The sequence below is a fragment of the Nyctereutes procyonoides genome, unplaced genomic scaffold (genome assembly GCF_905146905.1).
Source record: "Nyctereutes procyonoides isolate TBG_1078 unplaced genomic scaffold, NYPRO_anot_genome, whole genome shotgun sequence".
In the NCBI taxonomy this organism is placed as follows: domain Eukaryota; kingdom Metazoa; phylum Chordata; class Mammalia; order Carnivora; family Canidae; genus Nyctereutes; species Nyctereutes procyonoides.
In genome coordinates this window covers 21,949,741-21,971,140 of record NW_026575047.1, presented here as the reverse complement: position 1 = coordinate 21,971,140, position 21,400 = coordinate 21,949,741, and the positions used below count along the sequence as shown (strand labels likewise).

The window sequence follows — 21,400 nt, the reverse complement described above, 5'->3', positions numbered from 1 at the left end:
TAATTATTTGCCTCTAGGTCTGTCCCTTCACTAGACTATGAGTTTCTCCAAGTCAGGGATTGTCTCACTCATGTTTGTATGCCCAATGCCTATTTACATGCATGACATAGGCTGCATGCTCAGTAAATAGTGAGTGAATAATTCATTCTTAGAGACACCCTCCATTCAAAGTGACATCAGTAATCCAAGGCAGAGCAAAAGGGCAAAACTTTGAATGCTAAGTACATTTATTCTTGGCCACCCACATCCACCGCTCTCCTTCTGGAAACAGCCCTCCAAATTTCCTTTGGAAATCATTCTTCCCCTCCTCTCAGCTACGTGTACTGGGTGAAAGTGACCCTGGTCTGGCTATAGGGCTGGGTCCTAAGTAGATCAAACTAAGCATAGGTCCTTTCCTTTTCAAGACAGGGATGGATTTAAGGATAGGCATATGTATCAACTCCAAGATTCTGATGGATACTACAAGGAGAGGCCTCTCTCTCTTCCTCTGAAAGTAAAGTCTGCAAGTAGTATAGCTTTTTGGCTACCATGAAGCAAAAGCTGGAGGTCCCCTAAGGGAGACGTGAACATCATGAATGGCAGAAGAGTGAAAGCGAGAAAAACCAGGCCTTTGGTAACATTGCTACATCCCCTGGGTCCAGCCATGCTGGAGGTTAAATCATACCACTAGACTTTTCAGTGATATAAATCAATACATTCCCATTATCATTTCAGTTAATCTGAATTGGGTTCTAACTGGTAGCTGTAGTGGGGCTGCTGCAGTAAGTTCGTGGGAGTTTTTTGTTTTTTTTAAATATTTTATTTATTTATTCATGAGAGACACAGAGAGAGAGGCAGAGACACAGGCAGAGGGAGAAGCAGGCTCCATGCAGGGAGCCTGACGTGGGACTTAATCCCAGGGCTCCAGGATCAGGCCCTGGGCCGAAGGCGGCGCTAAACTGCTAAGCCACCCGGGCTGCCCAGTAAGTTCGTGTTTATGGGAAGAAATCAGACTACACATTGGAAGAAATGTGCAGAAAAAGGAGGCAGAACAAAGACAGGGTGACAGCAGCAAGTTAAACCTGACAGGCGATAAAAACAGTCAACAGGGTGCTCCCGACACAAGGAAGAGAGCGATTCAAGATGCCCGCCATCCCAGGCAGCACTAACCAGGCTCTCATAGGGGTAGCCTGTGGGCCACTTATGAAAAGAATAAAGTTTTATAAAGAGCTAGAAAAAGAAATAAAAAAATAAAAAAACAAATGCTTCTTTTTAAAAGGCCTTTATGAGAAAAAGAAAAGGCTTTGGGATAATTTAATCTGGAGAAAGCAAGTCCTCGAGGCGATTTAACTTGGTGAAGGGTTATTTATAAGGAGGTGACTAAACAGCTGTTCTCCAATTTCACAGGGAAAAGAATTAGAGGAAATTGATTTACATTTCAGCACGAAGCTGAGGCAGGCAAAAGGAAGAAGTGCTGGAGGGAGAACTGTTAATGATAAAAAAAAAAGGCAAAATGAAAAACTGGATTTTTATGGCTTTTAAAAGATGGAAAATCACCTATGTTGATTAATTTAGTTTTGAGTCAAACTAGTAAACACGTATTTGAGAATGCCTTCTATTCATTTACTCACATACCATGTACTGAATCCCGACTGTGGGCCAGGCATGGTGCTAGGCCTGGGAACACAAAACTGAGAAGTGACTGCCCTGTCCAAAGGCCACAGTGCTGGTAGCTACGAGAGCCACAGCCAGGAAATGGAAAACAGCACCAAATCAGAGTCCTGCCTCTCCTTTTCCACTCCCGACACCCAAAAGTAAGCAATACGGTTTGTAAGACAGCACAAAACTGCCTGCAAAGTTAAGCTACAATGCAATCATTAAATGAGAACACAAAACCATCACATGAAGGCTGTCCCAGCCAGAGTTCCTTGCTTAGCAAGTAATATGTAGCAAATGCTCTGAATTCAGAAGAAAAGAGACTAGTGTAGGAGACACTGTGCCTTTAAAGATGGGCAGACTTTGAGTAAGTGAAGGGGAGTGAGCCATCCACGCAAGAGAAACTGGAGGAGCCAAACAAGGAGGAGGCTGTAAGTGGACTGGGCTGGTTAAAGCTGGTGGGATGATGGAGGAAGCATAGGGCGTAAAAATGGAAAAGTGGGCAGTACTAACTTTATAAGGGCCTCTGAATGCTGGCCAAATCACCGAGAATTTGTTGTGTGAGTGAGCAGTACTGAATGCTTCTGAGCAAAATAACATGATGAAAGCAGCATTTTCAGCCCAGTAGCTTGACTCCAAAGGAGATGGGAGAGCTCAGTACAGTCGCATCACAGCTCAGGCTCATGATGGTTGAGGGTCTGAACCCACATGGTCACAGAGGAATGGGTGAGTAAAATGAACCATCAGGCATTTACTCACTTAATTCATTTCACAAATAAGTGTGAACTCTTCACAGTGCTCTGTGCTGTGACAGGGAGTGCAACACAGTGCCTGTCCTCTCGGGCCTGAGGTTAACTGGCCAGGAAGGCCAGGGAAAAGGAGACTGACAGACACCCCTGCAAAGATGGTGCTCTGTGTGGCAGGCTCTCATTCCGAGAATTTTATTTACACAAGCTGGAACAACAACAAAATACCAAAATATAAACAGAAAAACCAATCCTCCCAAAATATCACTTCATGTGCATCATGGGAGATACTGATTTTTATTACCAGTTTGAGTCATGGAAAAGTATAAGAGCAAATATGCTTGTACTGACTGAGCGGTACCAAGTAATGAATATAAAAAAGGCTTTTAAAAAAGAGAGGTCTCTTTTAGGACTGAAATGTTTCCAGATTTCATCTTTTGACATAACTGAGATATACCCATAGATTTCCCACTTACCCACAGATAGGTATTTAGAAGCTTTCAGAAAATTCATCACCTCTCCTTGATATCTATTTTTTTTTCTTCCTTCCCTTAATTTAATTTTGATTTAACTTCCTCTTGTCACTGCTTGCTTACAAATCACAGCCTCTATGTCTGGAGTCAATTAGGGCTATAAAGTACCCCACCACGCCTTCATCTGGGGACCCATTTATATATATTTTCTTATTTCAAGAGGTGGAGCTAAGAGCCTGTAACTCCAAAAGTTTCCAATCAACCATCACATTCTATTCTTTGGAAAAGTATGCTTCTTTCCACAGTGAAGAAGGTGACATCAAACTATATATTTTGCAAGAATATTTCCTTTCCACCTGTATAAAGATGAATTGTGCTTTGGGAATTCATTTGCAAAAAATGGGTTGAGTGTGTGTAATACATGCTTAATAGCAATAACATTAAAAAATCTTTCTACCATTTAAAATTAAATGTAATTTCCTTATTACTTTAATGGAATCCCTTGGAGTTAAAGTATTTAACTAGTCCTTTTCACATCAACTATTCATTATATAATTCCCTTTAAATATCAGGTATATTAGGTATGTAAACTGTCCACTGACAGAGTAAAAACACACATTTCCACTGAAACAGAAACAGGAGAAGGACAAGGCAGCTTGATTCAGAATCTGATAATGGGTTACAGATTCTCTTCCAGTTCAGATTTATAGTCAAAATGCCATAAGAGCCATTTACCACCTCTAACCTTTCAGGTCATATTTGGAAGAGAAGTATGAACTGCCACATCACTAAGAGAAAATCTGTCTGAGGCTAAAATTCTTGGCTTTTCCCTATTGCGTTGTTGAGCTACACAGGGGGAGACAGAAAAATCTATCTCCTCTGAAAACCTCCTCAAATAATAAGGTAGAGATGAATTGTATAAGGTTCTGTCCATGGGAAGGAATTCCCTTGACACTGCCTTTCAGGGTCAGCCCTGAATGGGGCTCCAATGCAATCCTGTGTACTGCTGGCTGGTACCAGCCTACTGACTAACCCATCCTATCCTGCAGGACGCCTGATAGACACAAGGGAAAGAAATCCTAGGGCTGGTGTGCAGACATTCCAAGCCATGGATTGTGGATGCAAAGCCTTGACCATACTCTAAAAACAACCCCTCTCTCTTCTAACTGCCTTCCAATCTCCTGTTGGACCTCCCACTGGCTGAACCCAATCAGAAGCCAGAGAACAAGGAAACCCAGCCAAGCACTCCATAAAACTCAGCCTCCAGGGGCAAGAACAGAGTGCAAAGGGTAGAGAATGGATCTGGAGAGGCCAAAGGATAATTCAAGGTACATTCCATTACCTATTGCCCACATTCCTTCCATTAAACTGAGCTTTTCTCTGTGGATTTTACCATCCTGTGATTTCCCACCATTGGAGCCTTTGCCATGTGTTCCTGTCCTACTTCTTTCCACATCTCCACATGTGGAAAATCTATGAGGCCCACCTAACTATCACCTCTTCTACCAAGTCTCCCCTCAACCTTATCCAGAAGTAGTAATCTCTCTGTCCTCTTATTTCTTGAAGTTCCCCTATCAAAGATATCTATAGTTATCAATAGGTCTTATACTTATGAATTTACTTATCACTACCCAAGTATTTTAAATATCTGTTCACCTATTTACTATAAATTGCTCATTAAAATACTGGGGCACTTGGGTGGCATCTGATTCTTGGTTTCAGCTCAGGTCATGATCTAAGAGAGCCCTGCATCGGACTCTGCACCTAGCATGGAGTCTGCTTTGGATTCTCTTTCTCCCTCTGCCCCCCTCCCCTTGTGCTTGCTCTAACAAATAAATAAATAAATAAATAAATAAATAAATAAATAAATAAAGAAAGAAAGAAAGAAAGAAAGAGAGAAAGAAAGAAAGAAAGAAAGAAAAAAGAATGTAACCTCCACAAAACAGAGATCCGGTATTATCTCTGTTCCATTCCCAGGGCCAAAAACAGTGCACAGCCTATACTAGATGCTCAATAAATATGTATTAAATGAACGAATGAATGCCCCCTTCTAGAGTGTAAGCATTTGATGACCAAATGAAAGTCTCTCTCATTTTCCTATCCTAAATAGCAACCTAACGCCCTACTTGCAGATACTCAACCAATGAAAGCTGGTAATAAAGTAGCTGCCATTGAATGAGTAGCTACAACATACCAGATCCACTGATCCAGGGCTTCACATACAGTAGCTCATTCAATCCTCACGACCACCTTAAAAGATACTGTGGTAGAACTGTGCCTTCAGGATCAAGGGCCTCATTTTCCCAACTTCCAGAACTGCCTGCCGACTGCCTCCAGCTGTCTCTCTTAGGAACTGCCCTCAGCAGAGGGAAGCTGCTTCACCCAAATTATGGTGCTTCCTTGGGGGAAGCCCAAATCCAGTGGCTGACCACCACAGTGGTTTCAAAGGCCTGACCCCTTGCCTCACCTGGGTAATTCTGAAAAGTCATCTTGGCTCTGCAGTTCTCCACAGGGCTATTGAGCAAATAAACAAAATAACAAACTGGTGCCCCAGACAAAAAAACAAAATTAGCACTTTTTCCAGTATTTATAATATAAAAATTGGGTCTCCTTCCCTCTCAGTGATTTTCCTAACTAAAACCATAAGCCTCTTCCCCTTTTCCTCAAAAATAGACAACACTGCCTATAAGAAATGTATGGTCACTAGGTAATTGTCAACAAAAGGAAACAAAATGTTTGGTTAGGGGCTTTGAAATATACATGATTTATGTACCAAAATATGTTCCCAAATATAGCAGATGATATGACAACACACCATGGAGAAAATCACCAGTGATCTGATCTGGGGAATGGCACGACCTAGGACAGCACTCACCATGTGCACAGCCAGCCATGCATTCAGAGAACCTGGAGAGGCAGCAGGCAGTCTTTGGAACCCAGTGCATACTCATCATCCTTAACATCATCCTGGGCAGGTCACTTAAACTTCTGAACCTTGGTTTCTTCACGAGGAAAGGAAGCTAACTTGTAAGGATAGTCGACTAAATTAGAATGTTTTTAGCACAGTGCCAGAGAGAATAGGTGTTCAACAAGTGGTAGCTATTACTATTGCTTATGAGTTTTTAGAATGACAACCAGAAAGGTAAAACCTCCATGCAACATTTGTGGATGATTTTCTTGTACAGGTTAAAAAAAGTCTGAATTGAAACTCGGGCTGACTTACAGGAAAATTACTCCCTTTACAAAAGGTTTTAAGGCAGACTTCCTTTAAATAGGGCCCCCTCCGTTGTGCATTTAATATATAATCAGATCCTACTTACTCATGACACTTGCTAATCAAAAGCTATTAATTCTTTTCCATTTCCTACCAAAGCAAATAAAAACTTATCTGCTGGGAGCTTTACTTTTTCTGTTTTGCTTTTCATTTCAAAAGTAATAACATACTCATTAAAGAAATTCAGGATGATAGAAGCAGAAAAAGAAAGTACCCAGAGTCCCATCTCCCAGAAAGAGCCATGGTTAACTATTGATGGATTCCCTTCTGATCACTATTTCCATGCCTAGAGGTTTTTTTGTTTTGTATACATAGTTCTAAGATGTATTCATTTACTGGGGGTGGAGGGGTGAGGCAGAGGGAGACCCCCTGCTGGCAAGGAGCTGGATATGGGCCTTGCTCTCAGGACCCTGAGATCATAACCAGAGCCAAAATCAAGAGTGGGAATGCTAAAGGTAGTCACCCCTTATATACATAGTTTTAATTATATTTGGTTTTAGTAGTAGCTTTTTTAACCTAACATGATAATATAAGCTATTTTTCTCATGCCATGAGTTACTCTTCAGTGTGCCATGTTTCCCTAATAATTTCTCTGTACTTGGAAATATTGCTTTCTGTCTCTCTGTGAAGTAACTGTGATAGTTGCCATCACAATCGTCCTCTAAATCATCACCGTTATTATTAAAACTATTGCTAATATTTAAATTCAAAGACCTCCCACTTCTAGAAGACAGAATATTCATATTCATTTTTATTTTCTTCAGTTTTGCTTTGATAATGAAATCTTCAGTTCATCAGAAATATATTTTAATGTGTGTACAGTAACATAGGTACAAAAAAAAAAACCCAGAACTCTTTTTCAAAGTGCTAACCAACTACCCCCTAAAACATCACTGAATAAATTTTTTCTTACTGATTTACAATGCCTCTTTTATCAAAAGCTACACACACACACACACACACACACACACACACACACACACACTGGTCTTACATGCTTCACTGATCAATCCATATACACATATATTACTTTTTGTCTTTAAAATGTTTTAAATCTGGCAAAACTAGTATCCCTACCCCAATACACACACCCTTCCACTCCTCAAAAATTAGTCTCACACGTCTTTTTTTCGAGATGAATTTCAGAACCACTTGCAGGTTCCTCTCAGAAGAGTTCTGTTAGAATTTTGATGAAAGCTATAATAAACCCACAATTTAACTTAAGAATCACTGGTGCTGGGCAGCCCGGGTGGCTCAGTGATTTAGCGCCCCCAGGGCGTGATCCTGAAGACCAGGGATCGAGTCCCACATCGGGCTCCCTGCATGGAGCCTGCTTCTCCCTCTGCCTGTGTCTGTACCCCTCTCTGTGTATCTCTCATGAATAAATAAATAAAATATTAAAAAAAAAGAATCATTGATATCTTTACAATACTTTTTCTTCCCTTCCAGTACCCAATATTCTATTTATTCACGTCTTCTGTATCTCTCCACAAAATTCTGAAGTTTTCTTCAAATGGGACATCTCCATTTCTCATTAAGGTTATTTCTAGAAATGCTTTTTGTTACTACCATAAATGTTTTCATGGGATTTTAAGTGGTCATTAATTAGATTTAGGATGGCCACTGATTTCTATGTATTTATGCTGAATAAGAACTCCAGAGGCCTCTATGATAGGGCCATAAGGCACCTCCCCCAGTTTCATTCATGCTGCCCACAAAGAAGCACCCTGGCTCAATCAAGCTGGTTTCCTGTCAAGGAAATACACCATGTTCATACCCACCATCCACCCACTTTCACTTGCTCTTCAAGGTTTTGCTCCAACTTAAAAGCTTTTCTGACTACTCTACCCCTAACATCATGTATCCCTTTTCTACACTCCTCCTGCGCTAATAAGTTCTGATATATATAACCCTTTAAGAAAATTAGGAATAATTTTCCTTTTATCAATATTAGAATGTGAATTTTTTTGTACTTCAGAAAAGAGTTAAGAAAAACAAGTGAAATTATATATAACTTTTTACCTTTTTAAGAGATTATAAACTTGAAACAAAGTTGGTTAAAATGTATTATTTGTTTAAAATAGTGATAAACTGAAAGTAGCTCAAATATCTTTCAGTAGGGGTTCAAATAAATAAGTTATATGAAACTATTTTCTCTTCTTTCTTTTCTTTCTTTCCTTCCTTCCTTCCTTCCTTCCTTCCTTCCTTCCTTCCTTCCTTCCTTTCTTTCTCTTTTTCTTTTGAGAGAAGGGGCAAGGGGCAGTGGGAGAGAGAATCCTGAGCAGGCTCTATTCCCAGTGAAGCCCAATATGGGGCTCAATCTCACGACCCTGAGATCATGACTGAGCCAAAACCAAGGGTCGGATGCTTAACTGAGCCATCCAAGCACCCCATGTGAAACTATTTTCAATGACTATACAGCCAAATAAATTGGTGACACAGAAAAATATATATTTATATAAAAAAATGTTCACAATACACTGTTAAGGAAAAAAAAAAGAGGGTCTACGTAACAGCAGTATAGAAAAATTCCCTTTGTTTAATAGGAAAAATGTCTGGAAACTATGTACCAAGATTGTGGTAGGGGTATCTCTGACCAATGGTACTATCTATGAACTTTATTTTCTTCTTTATTCTGTTTAGTGAGCACTTAACTACTTTTATAGTCAGATTTTAAATTAATTAGTGAACTTCAAAAACATATCCTGCTGATAGCAGTCCATTCTAAAAGTACAGAACCACTATTAAATCAAATGCACTTGTAGAGAGAAACATACCAATTGCCAGCTTTGAAGAACAAACTCATTTCCTCATCTAGGTGAAAAATTATGAGTATACAGGAACTCAAGGGGAATAACACAAGACATTGAGCAGTCGTCACTGCAAAAAGCATTTTAAGATATATCCTAGGACTTTTAGAAAGAAGAGTACTGAATCCTGGAACCATCTTGTTGAAAGATCCTTAAGGATTATCTAGCCAAAGCTGGAGAATAAGGGGAAAAAAAAAAAAGAAAGTAGAAAAGAGGTTAGGTGAGTTCTCAAAGATCACATAGGTAATAAATGACAAAGTCCAAAAATATTTAGAATTCAAAAACTATGCTTTGTATTCCTTTCTCAATTCTGGAGTCAAGGTACTCTGAAATGGTCACTTTTTTTTTTTAAAAAGACTATATTTATATATTTGAGAAAGTATAGAGTGAGTGTGAGAGAAAGAGAGAGAGAGAGAGAGAGAGAGCGCGCGCGTGCGCGCAAGCATGAAGAGGGGAGGAGAACAGGGAGAGGTATAGGAAGAAGCAGACTCCCTGCTGAGCAGGGAGCCTGATGTGGGGCTTGATCCCAGGAACCTGGGATCATGACCTGAGCTGAAGGCAGATGCTTAACCCATTGAGCTACTCAGGCACCCTGGCAGTCTGTCACTTCTATTTAGACTGTAAAAGGCAAATGCTCATTTACCAGGCTTTTCTTAACATCTAAAAAGTGAACAGGAATGTGTACAACGGTATGAAATGAAAAGATATGCTCTCTTAAGTATAGCTTATGTGCTGTAACAGAGAGCTTTGACAAATAGCCATACAGTAGATTGTGACAAGGAGGAGCCAGCAAACTCTAATATTTACACACTTTGAGAACCTGAAAGTCAGGAAGAAAAAAAGTACTACTGAATTTAAAAGTACAACTGTGGGCAGCCCAGGTGGCTCAGCAGTTTAGCGCCTGCCTTTAGCCCAAGGTGTGATCCTGGAAACCCGGGATCGAGTCCCACATCGGGCTCCCTGCGTGGTGCCTGCTTCTCCCTCTGCCTGTGTCTCTGCCTCTCTCTCACTCTCTCTCTCTGTGTCTCTCATGAATAAATAAAATCTTTTTTAAAAAATAAATAAAAGTACAACTGTGCTGCAAGCTTTTCATATCTGAGTTATAGAAGGTCATTCAACACATCATTCTTTCATTCCTCTGGTTTATTCGCTTTCTTTTAGGTGGGTTCTAAAGGGGCATCTTATTTATTTTCTTTATTCATGAAAGACACAAAGAGAGAGAGGCAGACACAAGCAGAGGGAGAAGCAGGCTCCACGCAGGGAGCCCGATGTGGGACTCGATCCCGGGACTCCAGGATTACGCCCTGGGCTGAAGGCAGGCGCTAAACCACTGAGCCACCCAGGCATCCCAAGGGGCCTCTTGTTAAGTTAATTTTAAACTTAGTGTGTCGTAAACAGAATAAGTTGTCTAGGGATCCCTGGGTGGCGCAGCGGTTTAGCACCTGTCTTTGGCCCAGGGCGTGATCCTGGAGACCCGGGATCGAATCCCACGTCGGGCTCCCGGTGCATGGAGCCTGCTTCTTCCTCTGCCTATGTCTCTGCCTCTCTCTCTCTCTCTCATTCTGTGTGACTATCATAAATAAATTAAAAAATTAAAAAAAAAAGAATAAGTTGTCTATATACAAGCCATAATTAACCACTGTAGACATCACTGATACTTTGCCCACCAGAGGGAGCCCATATGGATTTCCATGTAACAAGAAACTTCAAACATCAAGTTTGTATGAATTCTATTATTCGAATCATATTATTCATAGTATCAATATTGTAAAAATCACTTAATAATATTGTATTTCTATCCTCCCCAAAAGATAAAAGTTACATGAGATCAGGTATGTAAAGTCATTTAATAGCATTCCTAACCTGTAGCAGAAGCCCCAAAGTGATTGATTTTCCAAAATTTATATTCTCTTGAGTACTAATTACACTGCTCGAAATAAATGAACAAACTTACTTCTATACAAGTTGATGTGAGTTTGGTTGATATCTGTCCCAATAGATGGTTCTACCCTCAATATGTTGACAAATCTGGTTCTCAAGCCTGTAAGACAGCCAGATCCTGGAGAGGAAATACTCATTAAAAATGTTATCCTCGGGGGACTCATTTCAGCAGCCTTGTCCTAGTAGGTGATACACTGAACTGTTGGTGACCCGCCAACTAGAAACTGAGGAAAGAGAGAACTGTTTGACCCATTCTAGATGTTTCTTGGCATGAAGGAGAAAACCACCTATCCCTGAGAACCATGCCTCTGTAGTATGTGATACAATCATCACCACCAAGATGAGTCTCGAAATGAAGAAAGCACAACTGAGGGGAACTCTGCACAAGAACCTGGCATCGAAAGGAGCCCCACTGAGTCTCTATCCTCATCTGCAATCTGGTAAGTCTGACACTTTCTTCCACCTCTCACCATCACAAGCCCCAGGCTAGTGTTTGCCAGATATAAGTCCCATTGCACATCTCCATGCAGTTGGCTGGGCATATGTCCCAGGTGCCTATTTTGTAGACTCAATGTGGTGTCCAAGATAGAAATATGACAAAGTGGGAGGACCCCACTGGGTTCCAGCTATAGTCTCCAATTCAGGTTTACCAGAAAGCATTGCCATTGGGGACTTATCCAACACTTGCTGTCTTAATAAAACACCGATGTCCGTCAGGTTCCTTGGATATATTCTCTACTGCTTAGAATAGAAGGCGGCATGAGTAACTGGCATTCTAACTTTGAAAAAATTTATTGTAATGTGTTACCATTTAACTTCTCAACCAAAAAGCTGGGAATTATTCTACTTCTTCCTCTAGCCCCACTCATTACTGCCTCCTACACAACTACTTTATCTATCCACGTCTATCCGACTCTACTACCACCAGCTCACCGCCTTCTCCTGACTACAACAGCCTCCTCGTTAGCTCTTTTGGGCAGCCCTGGTATGCTCCAAACCCATCCTCAATATTGCTGATTATTTTAAAACACAGATATGATCCTTTCAAGCTTCTGCTTACATAGACCAGAGCCCAAAATCCAAGCTCTGTAGCATTGCTGACAGTGCTCTCACTCAAAGGGGTGGCAAATCTTCCCTCTAAAGGACCAAAAAGAAAATATTTTAGGCTTTGCAGGCCTCTAAACACTACAACTCTGCCAGGATAACACAAAAGCATCCGCAGCCTATACCTACACAAATGAGGGCAGTCACATTTCAATAAAACCTCATTTACAAAAACAGGCAGCAGGTCAGGTCAGACTTGACCTCTGGGCCAAACTGGCCCACCTGCTCTAACCAGTCATGCAAAGGCCTCTCTCCTGGCATCTGACCCTCACCAAGTTCTGGTCCAGAAAAGGGCTCATCCGCCACAGTCCTACCTTGACTCCATCACCCTGCTGTCATGCATCAGGGCCTCTGTTCACAATCTTCCCTCTGCTAGGAATGTCATTTATCACCTTTCCTTTGTCTGGTGACACAGTTCTTGTCCTTCAAGGTCCAGGATGACCTTCCACTGACTCCCTCAAGGAAATTTATGCTTTATTTGTATTTCCAAGAGCTGAGACATATGTCTTATAGCTTCTTGTGTCCTCACAATGCCAGGCACATATTGGTTGTTCAATGCTCTTAGGATGATGGAATCAATGAATTCTTAAATAAACAGAATTTCAAAAGCTGGAGTCCTCATAAGTTCTGGAAAAAAACCTCAGAAGTGCAAACTATATAGAGGGCTGTTAATACCACAGAAGTCTCTAGCACTGAGTTCTGCCTACAGTACACAGTAAGATCCATAAAAACATAGTATTGTGTAGCTAAAAAGAGGCCTTGGAGAACATTAATGTAGTGGTTTTTAACATGTGTGTCACTGAGGTCTATGTTTGATGTCCAAGGAACTTCTCAAAGAGAAAGGGGGAAGGGTGACGGAGGGACAGACTGGCTAATGAACATCTCTCTTTCCAGCCCCCGCACTCCAGCCTTAGCCAAAGCTGCTTATTTTATTTGCAATAAGGTCTCTGTACTGAATAAGAAAAAATCTAAATGATTCAACAAACTCATGCTGTTTGCAGACTGCATCCTAAACCTACACTGTTTCCTGATCTATTCCTGTCCCATGTGGGTCAATCTCCAGCTTCTCACTGACACCTGGCCCCTGATGCCTAATACTGCTTCTTAGAAGCATGCTCCCTCAACTGAAATCCCCAGTTTAGGAAGTATTATACTCAATCCTTGGAATTAAGATTTATTTCCAGCTACTCTGGATAATAATCCAGGTGGTCCCTCCCAGTTCAACTTCTGGATCCCTACACTGGCACATAATGTCAATTATGTGATTTCAAAGGAATCAAGGAGGACCTGGGGAATCAATGCTAAGAAGATTATTAATGCCACTCATAGTTGTCAATTCAAAAGTTGTTACCATCTATGTGTCTGCTTCTCCTCTAGACTAAACTTCTTGAGGTAGGAACTGAATCTTAATAATATAATAAAACATACTATTTAATGTTTACCCCAGATACTGGATTAAGTATAAACATATATTGTGTAGTATTAAGGAATCATATTAGGATCACACATTTCTAGAACTGGAAGGAGCCTTGCACAGAGATCAACTAGCTCCAAAACTGAAAGCAAAGTACCATAGCTGATTAACACTTATTCATTAGTTCAAGAAATATTTATCAACTATCTAGGTCCCTTGCACTGTCTAAAACCTATGGATTCAGGGGTAGACAACACAAAGTCTTTGTCTTCACAAAGCACATATTCCAGTGGATACACAACAAATAAATGGATACACAATATGCCAGATAATGAAAAGAATAAAGCAGGATGAGGGACAGGAAAAGGATGCTACTTTATACAGGGCAGCCACGGAAGGTCTCACTGAGGGAACATTTGAGCAGAGACCTGAAGATCAAACCACAAGGAATCTGGAAGAGAAGTGTCTCACATAGAGGGAATGACAAAGGAGCTAAGGTAGGAACCCATCCGTTCACGTGAGAAAAGCAAAGGGGCAGGGCAGCTGGAACAGAGTAAGCAAAAGGAAGGTGACAGGAGGTGAGGTCAGACAGGGAGCAAAGACCAGAGCATGTGGTTTTGGGCCACTATAAGAACTCTGAATTGGGGACACTTGGGTGGCTCAGCGGTTTGGCGCCTGCCTTCGGCCCAGGGCGTGATCCTGGAGTCCCAGGATCAAGTCCCGCGTCAGGCTCCTTGCATGGAGCTTGCTTCTCCCTCTGCCTGTGTCTCTGCCTCTCTCTCGCGTGCGTTCTCTCTCTCTCTCTGTCTTTCATGAATAAATGAATAAAAATCTTTAAAAAAAAGAAAAAAGAACTTTGAACTTTAGCCAGAAACTCAAAATAGACATTCAGCTTTCATAAAAGCACTCTGTAATAAGCAAAGAAAACTTCATCTGTGTGCCTTATCTGAAAATAGGATTTCCAGAGCCCAGGGTCACTATCACCGGATAGGGAATAAGCATCTTTGTTTTATAAGAAATCACTCTAGTTCCATAGTCTAAGCTCTCAGTGTGACCAGAGTGGAAACTGAGGCCCAGAGAGATTCTGTGGCCTGTGGCTTCGTGACAGGCTGTGCACTACAGCACAAGTTTCCTGATAGTCTGTTCAGAGCTCCTGCCGCTCTGGGCCCAGCCTGGCTGCTCACAGTGTCTTGGTTTCCCACATGGTGCTCTCCCTGGCCCCGGCAACCTCTATAAAGCAATAAGAAAACAAAGAACTAACACCATAAGGCACCTCCACGCAGACTCCCACACCGAAAGCCTGTCACTACAAATTTTCAGAATTCTAGTTTTCCCTTCCCCACAGAGCTGAAGACAACCAGGCAGCCAAGGAGAAGGCAGGCTAGGCCCTGTGCCAGGCTCTGTGAGGAACATTTCAGTTGGCATTGCCTGCCTGCCTTTACTGCCTACTCCTCCACAGAGCATTCCCTCCTCCAAGGTCCTAGGGAGGTGACAATCATCGTATCCAACCCACATCTGGAAACATGTTGGGGTGGACACAGGACTTGGCCCTATGAGGAACCTTATCCTCCTAAGGCCATCATGCAGGGGCAGGATCCAAGTAGAGCCAACTAGAGTCCTCTTCTGGGTTTTATGGATAAGAGCTAGAGAAGGAAGCTCTATCCCCCCATTTCCCAGTTTCATGAGCCAACACAGTCCCATTTTGCTCAGGTTAGTTTACATTAGGTTACTGTTACTTGCAACCCAAAGAACTCATACTCCTGTAGGCACATTCATACTTTTGTCATTTCATCTGTATAGCCTTTTAAGACTGTTATTATTCTATGTTAGAAGTGAGGAAACAGTTCAATAACTTGCCCAAGTCCAATATGGTAAGTACAGGGCATTCAAATTCATACAGTAAAAAGCATTCAAACTCAGGTCCTTCTGTTCTAAACCCATTCAGTATCCATATTCACTCAAGAGGAAACTCACTGCCATTCAAAAGCCAAAGAATTTCTGGTTTAAAATTATAGTGGAAATTTAAGGTAGGAGGATGTAGTATGAGAAATAAACAGCCCTAACTAGGGTCAAAGGACCTGGCTTCTCCCTCTGGCTCTGTCCTGTGACTCAGCTATTAAGACTCTGAGCAAGTCATTTCACCTACCTGAATGTTTTCCTATCTACAAAATGAGAAGCCTGAACAACATGAGCTTGAGATCCTTTTAAGTACTTAACAAAAAAAGTCCATGGTTCTGCTTTAAGCATGCAGATCTGTTTTTACTCTATGGCAGGCAGGATGTCAAGCAGATTTCAACTTGACAGGCCCAATAAATGGCTGCCTAGACCACAAATGCTGCAAAGGACTCTGAGGAAATTAGATCTAGGAAAATTAGCACTGACTTCCATTGTCATGGGAAGAAAAGAGAGGAACAGCTGCATGCCTGCCACATATCTATCATTGCTGATTAAGAGCTTCACCTTCGCAGAGGAATGCTGTGCTCTGTACTGCACGGGATTTTCACCAGTTCCTTTGTGCACTTCCTTGGTTCCCCTTTGCAAGAAAGGATGGAAAATACAGGAAAGCTAAATGGTTTGGGGAATACGGCTGAGAGCCACTGATGAAAATGTCTGAATGGCCTACATGGGGTGAAGGGAACAATAACAATCAGTGTGGTTCTCTAACATACATAGTCTCCGAAGATGCTGATAATTAGCCTACGAGTTCAGTAGGATATGATCACGCCCATGTGACAGAAGTGGAAAATGAGACTCAGGTAAGAGGACCTGCCCAAGTTACCCACTTCTAGGTAGCAGAGCCCAGATCTGAATCCATGTCTTTTTTTTTTTTTTTTTTTTAAGATTTCATGTATTCATTCATGAGAGACACACAGAGAGGCAGAGACAGAGGCAGAGGGAGAAGCAGGCTCCGTGCAGGGAGTCCGACCTGGGACTGGATACTGGGTCTCCAGTATCAGGCCCTGGGCTGAAAGCGGTGCTAAACCACTGAGCCACCCGGGCTGCCCTGAGTCCATGTCTTTTATATTCGAGTCCCCAGGCTCTGCCTACTCCCAAGGTCCCCATTCACCTCACAGTCTAAATGAGTTAACTAATCAAGTTCCCATTGCAAAAAGGCATATTTTTCAGATACAGTAAGCTCCTCATCCCAAGAGAGGAACCATTGTTACTGTTTGTAATGTAACGGGTACACCTGCACTGAATACACATGAATTCAGCAAAATTGAGCATAAAAGTTAAAATATTTAAAGAAATGACACCAAAGAAACCAACCTATGAGGGAAAATTAAAAATCTAGTTTCAACACAGTTTTATTAATCTTAATAAAACCTCTACAACAATTCAGTGAGATGAAACACTGACATCAGGAATATGCTTTGTCCAAACTAAGGAATGAGAAGAACTAGAATTGAATTAGGTAATGTGTGTCCTAGAAATGACAGAGCCTCAGGGAATATATCCAAGCAAAGGCCTATAACCTGCTACATTTCCTTAGGTCTAATGACCAGAACTAACCCCGAACCAGACTCTGTGCTCCTAGTACTGGCCAGACTTTTATGAAAAGAAATCCAGGCCAATAACAGATTCAGCCAGCATTCTGACACATGTGATCATGGCAAGAGTACAGGCCACCCCTCGCCAGCTCTATACTAAATTTTCGGGGGAGAGGGGTATGTGGAGAGAATGGTTGCAAGAACAGGAAGTAATACACAAAGTAATTACAACATTAAATCAAAATTTCTCAAAAGGCGGCATGTTTTCCCTATGTCAGGAGGGGCAGTGGTCCTAAACAATGCAGCCTATGTCCCTACTCAACAGACTCTCCAAGCCTTAGCATGTACCCACATCATCAAATATCAGAATTGGAATCTTCAATGGCCTGCCATCTAACCCTCTGGCTAAAGCGCAAAGTTCTCAAACATCTCTGCCAAGCAGTCATCCCTGTTTAATTACCTCCAATGATAGGAAACTCAGCACCCCAAGGTTCAGTTAGTGCCCCTGAAGCTCACTGATTCAAAAGCCTAAAGCACATTCTTAACACTCAGGGAAAAGCCTAAGGCTTAAACTTCCACACAGCTTGCCATCCCAGTTACGCTTCTTGTCTCTACCACTTGCATATCCCCCACTCCAGAACAGGACCCAAAATGAGCACAGTGCTAATAAATCAGTGATTTCAGAGTTAGAAAGGGACCTCCCAAAACCAAAACTGTAACCTTCACATCCCACAATTCCACAGGAGGAACCTCAGGAAAAGCCTGGGCCAAACTAGCGGCAGGTGGAGGGGGAATGTCCTAGTTTCCTTTCCTCTCATTTCATCCTGAGAAGCTCCTCCTTTGATCTGCTATAAATAGGGTCTCAATGCAGTTTAAGAGTCTTCTGCTGTTTGAAGGGGAAAAAAAGAGAACACTTAAATAAAGTAAGGCCATAAAACTTGCCTAATAACATCATACAGCTAATAGTTGCAGGGTGAAGACAACAACCTGGTCTCTTGACCACATAACATCCATCTGCTTGCAGACAGCAAAGCTCTCCCACATTCCAGCCACACTCCCATGCTTATCGAAACACTTCAGTAACACTGCAAAGTGGCATATTTATCATTACTTGAAATGGTTCAGAAAACATAAGTTCCTCCAAAAAAAATCTTAAACACCATTACTAATTTGTTTGCAATTTAACTGGCAGACATGCACGGAGTATACATAAATTGAGCATAAAAGTGATCCATTTCATGCACACCCTTCTCTAAGGCCAAGATGCCTTGCTCCACCCTCTCTGCACTGGAATCAACTACTTCTCTTTTTTTAAAAAAAAAAAAAAGATTTTATTTATTTATTCATGAGAGACACAGAGAGAGAGAGAGAGAGAGAGGGGGGGGGGGGCAGAGACACAGGCAGAGGCAGGAGCAGGCTCCACGCAGGGAGCCTGATGTGGGACTTGGTCCTGGGACCCCAGGATCATGCCCTGGGCCAAAGGCACTAAACCACTGAGCCACCCAGGCATCTCTCAACTACTCCTCTTTTAAGATTTGTCTCAGGCATCATTGCCTCTGAAAGGCTTTTCTTGGCCCTCAGAACTGACCACATTCACCTGTGTACCCGAAACGCTGTATAGGAGACTGTATGGTAACTTTTGATAGTAACTTTTGTTACTATCTCTCTCACCATTCCTTTTCTTTCTTTTTTTTTTTCTTAAGATGTTATTTATTTATTTATGAGAGACACAGAAAGAGGCAGAGACACAGGCAGAGGGAGAAGCCCGCTCCCTGCAGGACCCTCGGGAGGGCTTGCTTCGGCAGTGCATATACTAAAACCAGGACCCCAGGGATCACCACCTGAGCCAAAGGCAGATGTTCAACCACTGAGCCACCCAGGTGCCCCTCCACCAATCCTTTTAAATCCTGTGTTATTCTGGGGCAGCCCGGGTGGCTCAGTGGTTTAGCGCCGCCTTCGGCCCAGGGTGTGATCCTGGAGATCCGGGATTGAGTCCCACGTCAAGCTCCCTGCATGGAGCCTGCTTCTCCCTCTGCCTGTGTCTCTGCCTCTCTGTGTGTGTGTGTGTGTGTGTGTGTGTGTGTCTATCATGAATAAATAAATAAAATATTTAAAAAAAAAAAAAGTTCAAAACATCCTGTGTTATTCTAACAAGGTGCTAGACAATGTTCATTGATGGACTGAATGTCTTCAGCTGGCCCAGTCCCCAGGATAGAGGGTAGGGTACCGTGGCACACCCTCTGCAAACTGCCACACCTTACTTCACGCATACAAACAGTCATTTAAAACTACCTGAATGCCTACAAAGTACCAGGCACTGGCCTGCATGCCAAAGAGAAGTGGATCTGCCACAAAATTAACAAGAGTCTAAGTTTCAGGGCCGCCCCTCACTTGTCCCTTCCAAAGCTCTGAACCTCTTCTTGTGATTCTAGGTTTCCTCTTCTTAAAAAGCACAGAGAGAACCGGATAAAGCTTCAAGCTTTATCAAATACTAGATCCACCCTGGGGCCGAGGATACAAAGGTGAACAAGACAAACATTCTCTCCCTTCAGTGGGGAAGACGGCCCGGCCGACCTGCGCGTTCGCTCATTCATTCAAAACACAGCCCGTGGCAGAGCTAGGGGTCGGGCACCGGCGCCGCTCGCTGCTCTCCTGAACCAAAGCCTCCTGTGTTCAGGGAATGGAAAAGCAGGTTGGAGGCCTGTAACACGCGGCGACCGAGGAAGACGGTCCGAAACCGGCCTCGGCACCTGCGGATCCCGGCAGGAGCCCCGAAACCGCGGCAGGAGGCGGGCGAGCGGAAGGGAGGGGTCAGTGAACGTCACCTTTGCTCCCGTGGAGCCAGGACCGGGGGAAGGCGGAGGGAGACCAGCCCAGGGGCCCCGCCGTCTCGGCCGTGACAGAGAAAGCAAAGGCCTGCGGGGGGAGTTTCTAGTCTGCGGTGACGGCGACCTCACTACCGCGCCAAGCAGCCCAAGGACGTGGCGGACGAGTTCCCGTTCCCCGAAACAAGGCTGTTCCTTTCCCAAGACAGCGGGCGACTCCCCGGGACCACCCCGGGCCACTGCGCCCTCCGAGCTCTGCCGCCCCGCGCTGGTGACGGGGTCCGCCGTTTCCATAGCAACCAGCTCCGCTCACCACTTCCCGCGCCCGGCTGGAGAAGTCGCCCTTGGGCCGGGGGCTCCGGCGGAACAGCTCGTCGCGGCTGCCATCGACCCCGCCGCCGCCGCCCACCGCCACTCCTAGCGCTTTGTTGCGCGTCTTCACCGTCTTGACGCTGGCCCGGAACAGCAGCGTGATATCCACCGCCATGGCGACCCACACCCCCCTCCCGGCCCCCTTCCCGGCCGGCCCACGTCAGCAGCTTGCGACCGCGGCGGCGTGCGTCCGACCGCGGGAGGACCGTTCCGGCTTCCGCACGCCCCCCCCACCCCACCCCCCCACGCCAACGCGACGCGAGAAGAAAGGTTCCGGCCTCCGCGGGGCGACCCGGGCGACAGGAGAAAGGTTCCGGCCTCAGCCTCTTTCTCCTTCCGGCAAGCCTCGGAGGGCCCGGCCTCGGGGAGGGGTCGTCCTTGCCGGGGGGGGGGGGCGTGCGGACCCGCGGAGCGGGAGGATCCGGAAGCCAGCAGGCGGCCTCCCCCCGGGGCTCCCCCCGTGACCCGGCGCCGGGAGCGGCAGTGCGGGGCGCTGGAGGTGACCCCTGACCTCAAGGACTCCCGCCGGCTGGACTGAGGCACGTGGGCGGCGCCCCCCTGGCTGCACCCAGCGCTGGGGCGCACAGGTGTGCAAGGCGGCCTGCCGCCCCCTGGGCTGCACCACCGAGGCAGCACCTTCCGCGGTGCTGTTGTGACAGGTGAAGGTAACACGTGCGGTTTTGGCGTTGCTTGGCTCCCAGGGGCCAGCGGCAGTTACAGCCGGGAATGGGAGCGCTCCTTCCGGAGGCTATTTGCGGTGGGGACGAGCGCTACCGGGGAGGTGTCCCCCCAGACGGCGGATCTGAAAGGTGAGGATGCACACCGGCGCACAAGAGTGTCCCCAGGCCCATCCTGGATGTTGGGTTCTCCTTTTTTTTTTTTTTTTTTTTAAGATTTTATTTATTTATTCATGAGAGAGACAGAAGCAGGCTCCCTGCTAGTTGCCCAGTGGGGGACTCGATCCCAGGACCCCGGGATCACAACCTGAGCCAAAGGCAGCCCCGCGACCAATGGGGCACCCAGGTGCTCCTGATGTTGGGTTCTTAGAGACCGACCCCCCCCCCCCCAAATTGTAGTAATTTAACTGCAGGTCAGCCAATGAATTCTTTTTACATTTCAACCCAAGGCTCCAATTTATAATCCACCTACTCCTTGCTTTGTTTTCCTTTTCAAAGAGGATGCGCGACGACAATGCATTAAAACAGTGCTGGTGGAAGCCGGGTAAGCAAGACAGAAATTAACTTCCAGACACCAAGATGCTCTCTGCCTTCCACTGTCCTTTTCCCACAAGTTGTACACGGTCGAGTTTTCTGGG

The 21,400-nt window shown here is 44.1% G+C and overlaps 1 protein-coding gene across 2 annotated transcripts in view; it reads right to left on the bottom strand.

Annotated features, from left to right (window-relative positions):
• Positions 1-20,259, bottom strand: part of STX18 (syntaxin 18) — a 120,183-nt gene extending 99,924 nt beyond the window's left edge. The window contains exon 1 of one of the 2 annotated variants that reach the window (XM_055326145.1): positions 20,027-20,259. In XM_055326145.1, the coding sequence (XP_055182120.1) occupies positions 20,027-20,200 (174 nt within the window). In that variant the 5' untranslated portion in view covers positions 20,201-20,259. Of the gene's footprint in view, positions 1-10,892; positions 10,997-20,026 lie in introns of those variants that run through there. The other variant, XM_055326146.1, reaches the window with a different exon arrangement.
• Positions 20,260-21,400: the final 1,141 nt, after the last annotated feature.